The sequence below is a fragment of the Stegostoma tigrinum genome, chromosome 33 (assembly GCF_030684315.1).
Source record: "Stegostoma tigrinum isolate sSteTig4 chromosome 33, sSteTig4.hap1, whole genome shotgun sequence".
In the NCBI taxonomy this organism is placed as follows: Eukaryota; Metazoa; Chordata; class Chondrichthyes; order Orectolobiformes; family Stegostomatidae; genus Stegostoma; species Stegostoma tigrinum.
Genome location: NC_081386.1, coordinates 30,514,456 through 30,521,525, shown reverse-complemented (window position 1 = coordinate 30,521,525; position 7,070 = coordinate 30,514,456). Strand labels below are relative to the sequence as shown.

At 42.8% G+C, this 7,070-nt stretch overlaps 1 protein-coding gene across 5 annotated transcripts in view; it reads left to right on the top strand.

Moving 5' to 3' along the window:
- The first annotated feature begins 297 nt into the window (after positions 1–297).
- map2k5 (mitogen-activated protein kinase kinase 5) overlaps positions 298–7,070 on the top strand; it is a 353,172-nt gene continuing 346,399 nt past the window's right edge. The window contains exon 1 of one of the 5 annotated variants that reach the window (XM_048562624.2): positions 298–976. In XM_048562624.2, the coding sequence (XP_048418581.1) occupies positions 836–976 (141 nt within the window). In that variant the 5' untranslated portion in view covers positions 298–835. The remainder of the gene's footprint in view (positions 977–7,070) is intronic. The other 4 variants (XM_059639304.1, XM_048562626.2, XM_048562623.2 and 1 more) reach the window with 4 other exon arrangements.

Genomic DNA, 7,070 nt, shown 5'->3' with positions numbered 1-7,070 from the left:
ATTCCATTTTTAAAAAAAAATCTACCTTGTCTTTTAGGAGGTTTGCCAACCCTGCTTGACCCATCTCCCAGAATCAGTCTATGGAATTCGGAACGCCCATTTTCAATCCTTTTATAACTAATGAGATCAATAACAAAAGGTACACTTTTTTTCATTTTACGTTACTGTGATTTTACTTCTGGATTGCTTGGGTAGGGACCAGGGGTGTGAATAATCAATCATTCTTGGGGGCGCTGGCTTCTGGGCTCCTCCCCAGTCTGCAGCAGGCAGGAAAGACGTCCGCTGGCTCTGGGATGTGTTTTCGAACACGCATCCGGCGATCTCCACCTCCCATCATTTTTGTTCCGGATTGTAATACAAAAGCCTCAGTTGCTATTCCTCCTCTATTTACAAACCGAAGGAGGCGGTGGGGGGAGGAGGGAGAAAAACCAACAAAAACACACGAGTAAAAAGAAAGTGGAACTGTCACGATGGAATAAGGGCCACGGTATCAAAACAACAGCGGCGGATAACTGCTGGGAAAAGGAAACAAAATAGAGAGACATTTGAAGCATCTTGAGAAGGGAGGACAAAATACACGTTATTGGTCGAAGCTAATAGGCCAGCCGGCGCGCAAACGCAGGTTGTCGGTGCAGGAGGAAGTGCAGGAGAGACACATACGAGAGATTGAGGCCTTACCCTGGAGTGAAAGCTGTTAGTCCGTGATCGAGGCGAGCGTTAGCCCAGGCTCGCGGGCAGCCGTTGGCCGTTGGTCCGGGGCTCGCGGGCAGCCGTTGGCCGTTGGTCCGGGGCTCGCGGTCGGTCGCGTGGTGGAGCATGAGGACCCGCGCGAGCGATGCTCGTGCCCCGTGAGATGGAGTCCAAGGCGCAGCCGCCGCCCCAGCAGCAGCTGGTCATCCGCATCAAGGTCCCGGACGGCGGCGATGTGGACTGGAGCATCCCGCTAGGCTCGCCGCTGCTCTTCAGGGATATGTTGGTAAGATGGGTACGGTTGGCAGGCTGCTGGTTTCTGTTGCGGGCACCTCTGGGCCTACTGATTATGGCAATGGAGGCTTGACAAATCTAGTTTCCTGAATAGGATCTGACAGATTGCGGAATTAGTGAGCATAGGATCTGACGGGCTACTGGTTTGGATGCTGACACCTGACGACGAGCTGCTGGTTTTTTAGACCGAGCAGCCCTTAGGCAGCTACTTTTGGGAGTGAGGTCCTGACAGGCAGGGCAGTTAGTATGCAGAAGACATGACAGGCCACGGATTTGGATACTAACTTCTGAAATGATTAATTTTGGGATTGTGGCCCTGACAGGTTTATGGTTTCACGAATGAGCACTTGATTGACTGCTGTTTTTCTGGCTGAGGCTCTGACCTTTTGTTAGTTTCCGGAATGAGGATCTGATGTGTTTTTGGTTCAGTCGTGTCCACTTGGGTCATCAAGCATCTATCTACTCGAGGCCCCATGTTCCAGTATTTGCTTTATAGCCTTGTATGCTATGACACTTCAAGTAATCATCTAAATTCTACTAAAATATTGTGACCTTTCCCGTGTCTACCACCGTTTCAAGCACTAAATTCTAGGTAACACCACCTTTTGCTTTCTATGCCTGTGACATCTCTATCCCTGGTTATTGATTCCTGCATTAGGAGAAAAGTTTCTTGCTGTCAATACTTTATATAATTTTGTATTCTTCAGTCAGTTCCTGCCTTGGGCATCTCTGTAAGGAAAACAGCCCCAAAATATCTAGTCTGTCTTCATAATTGAATCACTCCAGTCCAGGCAACATCCTGATAAATCTCTTCCACCCTCTCTGCTTCAGTTAAATTGTGCTATAGCGTGATGACCAAAACAGCGCACACTATCCCAGCCATGGCCTAACTAACAGTGTATACAGCTGCATCATAATCTCCCTGCTGTCTTATTTTGTGCCTTGACTAATAAAGGCAGATGTCCCATATGATGCCTTAACTACCTTAACAAATCCACCATATTGCCTTCAAGGATCTGTGGACAAGCACACCAACATATGTCTGATCTTCTGTCCTTCCTAGGGTCCAGCAATTTAAAGCCTTTCCTTACCTTGTTTGTCCTCCCAAAATACATCATCAGACACTTTTCAGGATAAAATTCCATTGTTCTGCCCATCTGACTACCCTGCCTATATCATCTTGAGGTTTAAGGCTTTCCTCTTCACTGTTTACCACACCAGTTTCTGTGTCATGTACAAGCTTACTGATCAAATCTTAGATTCATGCCTAGACCATTAATGTACACTACAATCAGCAGAGGATCCTACACCTCTGGAATGCCACTGGACACATACTTCCAGTCACAAAAACAGCCTTTGACTGTCACACTCTGACTCCTGCCATTAATCCAGTTTTGGATCCAATTTGGCAAATTTCTCTGGATCACATGGGCTCTTACCTTCTTGATCAGTGGCCCAGCAAGTCATTGTCAAAAACCATCTCAAAGCCCATGTAGTGTATATTTGTTTTATCTCCTCTGCATGTCTAGTCTCAAAAGGCTAATCAAACCTGACAGACATGATCTCCCTCTCATTTGCTTGATTAATTCTTGCTTCTCCAAGTAGAGATTAACTCTGTCCTTTAGGATCTTTTCCAGAGTTTCCCTTCAGTTAGTTTTGGACTCACTGGATTATAAACCCCGGTTTATTCTTGTCACCCTTCTTGAATAACGGTATCATATTAGCTGTCCTACAGTCCTTGGCACCCCTCTGGCTGACTCCCAAAACCGGCAGCAGGTTAAGTTTCGGTGTCTAGAGATGCAAATGTTTAGTGTCCTGAAAGCTAATATCAGGGGCCCTGCAATTTTCTCCCTTACCTTCTACAGTAGCCTAGAATGCATTCTATCTGGGCCTGGGGACATTTCCAGTTTTAAGTCTGCTAATACTAACACCTCCACCTGCTCTTTTGTAATTTGTTTGAGTACACCAATTCTCTTCCCTTAATTCTATAACTACCTTGTTCTTCTCTATCATGAATAGAGTTATAAAGTACTGATTTAAAGACTTAACAAGATCTTCTGGCTCCACCCATAATTTGCCACCTGGGTACCTAATAGACTCGATTCTTTTCTGAGTTATCCTCTTGCTCCTAATGTACTTGATACCTTCAGATTTTCCTCCATTTTACCTGCCCCTTTTTTATGCACCCCACCTGCCCCTTTTTTATGCACACCTCCCTTTGCTTTCCTAATTTATTACTTCAGCAAACCCATGCATTTTCTGTATACCTTTAGGGTTTCTGGTGTTCTGACATCTGTTTTAACCTTCCATGTTTTTTTTTATCCAATGTTGTACTTTCCTAGATATCAAGAATTCCTTGGAATTCATATTTTACACTAAGATGGCCTGCACTTGCACTATTTCCTTCTTGAAAGACTCCAACTGGATTGATGTAGACTTTCTCAGAAGAAACTGGTCCTAATTCACTTTGTCCATGCCCTTTCTTACATTAAGAATATCATTCCTCTAATTCAAAACGTTTATTTCTGGTTTATCTTTGTCCTTTTCTGTGAATACTTTTTGTTTAGAGACATGGAGATTGTTTGATGTTGATTTGATGTTTTCAGATGAAAACTTAAAATAAGGCATAGATTGGAACATATAATGCATATAATGAAATACCTTTTTTTTTGGAGTTAACAGTCACTTATGGGATGTAGGTTCAAAGCTGAGATTGTCCACACAATCAACAGAGCTGCAGGATTTCGCACAGAATCTACAATAAGCTGTGAAGGGAGGTGCAGAAGTATGGCTTTGGTTGATGAGTAGATCAGGTTGCGTTATAATGCTAGCCATCTTACAAAATTTGCTTTCTGTGTAAATGCATGAAAAATGGACATCTGGTGAAGAATCAGTGGGGATGCTTGCACCAGTGGATATCCCAGCAGAAATGATTGCACTCAGAATTGGAAGGCAAATACATGTTTGTTTGTTGAAAACAGAGAATTTAAATCTCTTAAGGGTTCTTGCTGTTATTGATGTGTTGCTAATTGTCATTGTCGTGGTCTTAGTGCATCATTAAACTGCATGTTAGTCATTGTTTCCCATGAGATTCAGCTACGGTATTTTCCTAATTCAATTCGGTTGGTGTTACATGAGTAGACCATTTAGTGCTTTGAGCCTTTTACAACACTGTGATATCATGGGTGATCTTCAAATTAACCGCTTACCTTAATTCATTCCTTTATTTAACAAAACTATTAAACTTGCTTTTAAAATTAATAATTGATCTGATATCATCATCAACTGTTTTCAGAAGAGAGTTCCGACTTCTATGATCCTTCATGTGTAGAAGTGTTTCCTGACTTTATTGCAGAAATTCCAGCCAATTTTTATGCCATCATTTCTAATCCTATGCACTCCAACAATTATTAATAGCTTCTCTCTATCTTATCTATTTCCCTTAATGTCTTGAATATGTTAATCAAATTACGGCCTCATACTGAATTCCCTCAAATTTAGAATATTCAGTTGCTACATAAAATAGTTAAGCAACATGAAAATATTGGTATTTCTTGAGATATACTAATCTGTCAGAAATGAACATTTACTTTAGTTTACAGCTCCTCCAATTCTTGTGAGTTCCTGACTTTAGTTGTTTACACATTGGTGTCCATATTTTCTATAAGACCATAATATATAGGAGCAGAATTAGCCCATTTGGCCCATTGAGTCTGTTCTACCATTCAATTAGGCTGATATGTCTTTCAACCCTTATGGCAAAGTCCAAGTGAGCAATTGTGATGCGGTACTCTCTAGTCAGGGCCACAGAGGCATTTTTGCACCCATGAGCAGGACTCCAGGGTGGCGTGTTGTCTTTCTGGTACCAGGCTCAAGGATGTCTTGGAGCAGTTGCAGGGGAGAGTAAGTAGCCAGAGGTCATTGTACACATTGGTACCAAGGGCATAGAAAGAAAATGGAATGAGGTCCTACAGAGTGAAAATAGGGAGTTAGGCAGGAGACTAAAAAGCAGGACCTCAAGGACAGTAATCTCTGGATTACTCCCAGTGCCACGTGCTGCTGAGAGTAGGAACAGGAGGATAGGGCAGATGAATGCATGACGGAGGACCTGGCATGGGGGCATGGATTCAGATTTTTGGTTCATTAGTATCACTTCTGGAGCAGAAGTGGCCTGTACAAAAGGTACAGGTAGCACCTAAACTGGAGAGAGATCAATATCTTGGTGGGGAGATCTGCTGAAGCTACTTAGGAGGGTTTAAACCAATTTGGCAGTAGGGTGGGACCCTAAGCAATAATGAGACAAGAGAGAAGGTTGAGGTTGGTGCAGAACTTAGAGAGCAAATTAAATAGACAGGGCAGGCAAGAGCACACCAGGGAATGAAGGAAGACTGATGAATTAAACTATATTTATTTCAATGTAAGATGCCTGATATGAAAGACATGTCAACTCAGGGAATGAATGGGAACATGAATCTGGGATATCATAGCTATTACAGAAACATTGAAGGAGAGACAGGACTGGCATCTCAAGGTTCTAGGACATAGATGCTGTAGGAATGGTTGAAGGGGAGGCAAAAGAGGAGATGGAGTGGCATTTTTGATTGCAGAAAATGTCACGGCAGTAAGTAGGACATTCCTGAAGGATGAATCTATGTGGGCGGAACTGAGAAATAACTTGGGGATGAAGACAACAAATGCTGGAGCTTATAGCAGGTCAGATAGCATCCATGGAGCAACAGCAAGCTAATGTTTTGAGTCTGACTCTTCATCAGAGTTGAAACGTTAGCTTGTTGTCTCCCCATGGATGTGGTCTCCCAGCATCTGCAGTTTTTGATCCTAATAAGAAGGTGGTGATCTCTTTGGTACTATGAGCCCTTGCTAGTCACAGGAAATTGAGGAGCAAATATATAGGGAGATTGCAAGTAGCTGTGAGAATAGTAGGGTTATAATAGAAGGGGATTTTAAGCTTCCAGCCTTAGACTGGGACTGCCATATTGCTAATGCTTGGATGGGGAGGAATTTAAGTATGTTCAAGAAAACGTTCTGTATCAATATGTAGATTGCCCTCCCAGAGAAAAGGCAAAATTCAACTTCCTATTGGGAAGTAAGGCAGGGCAAGTGACTGAGTTGTTGGTAAGAGAGCACTTTGGGACCAGTAATCATCATTCTATTTGTTTTAAAATAGTTATGGAAAAGGATAGTCCTCTTTCAAAAGTTAAAGTTCTAAAGGCCAATTTTCACAGTATTTCACAGGAACTTTCAGAGGTTGATTGGGAGGGGATGTCTGGAAAGTGGGAGGCTTTCACAAGTGAGAAAACAAGAGTTCTGGGGCAGCATGCTCCCGTTAGTGTGGAGGGCAAAGCTGGGAGGTGTTGGGAACATTGGGTGACTAGAGATATTGAGACTCTGGTCAAGAGAAAAAAGGAGGCATATGTTGGGTATAGATAGATGGGATCAAGTGAATCCCTTGAGGAGTATAACAGGTGTAGGCGTACACTTAGAGGGAAATCTTGAGGGCAAAAAGCGGATTTGGGATGGCCTTGGTTAAAGGAGAATCCAGAAATTCTTCTCATATATTAAGGGCAAAAGAGTAACTAGGGAAAATAAAGGGGCCCTTAAAGATCAACCAGTCCATCTATGTGTGGAAGCACAGGAGATGGGTTGATCCTAAACAAATGTTTCATGTCAGTGTTTACTGTGGAGAATGACATGAAAGCTAGGAAACTTGGGGAAATACATTGTGATGTTTTGAAAAGAGTCCATGTTACAGAAGAGGAAATGGTGAAGGTCTTAGCACACACTAAAGGTAGATATGTCCTGGGACCTGATGAAGTGTATCCCAGGACGTTGTGGGAAGCCGGGGAAGAAATTGCAGAGTGCCTAACAAAAAAAATGAATCATTGACAGTGAAGGGCTGGATGAATGGAGGTGGCTAAAGTTGTGCTATTCCTTAGGAAAGGATGCAAGTAAAACCCAGGGAGCTACAGACTGGTGAGCCTATTGTCATGGTGGGTAAGTTGTTAGAGGGGAATCTGAGAGACAGGATCTATGCATTTGAAAAGGCAAGGACTGTTTAGGGATAGTCA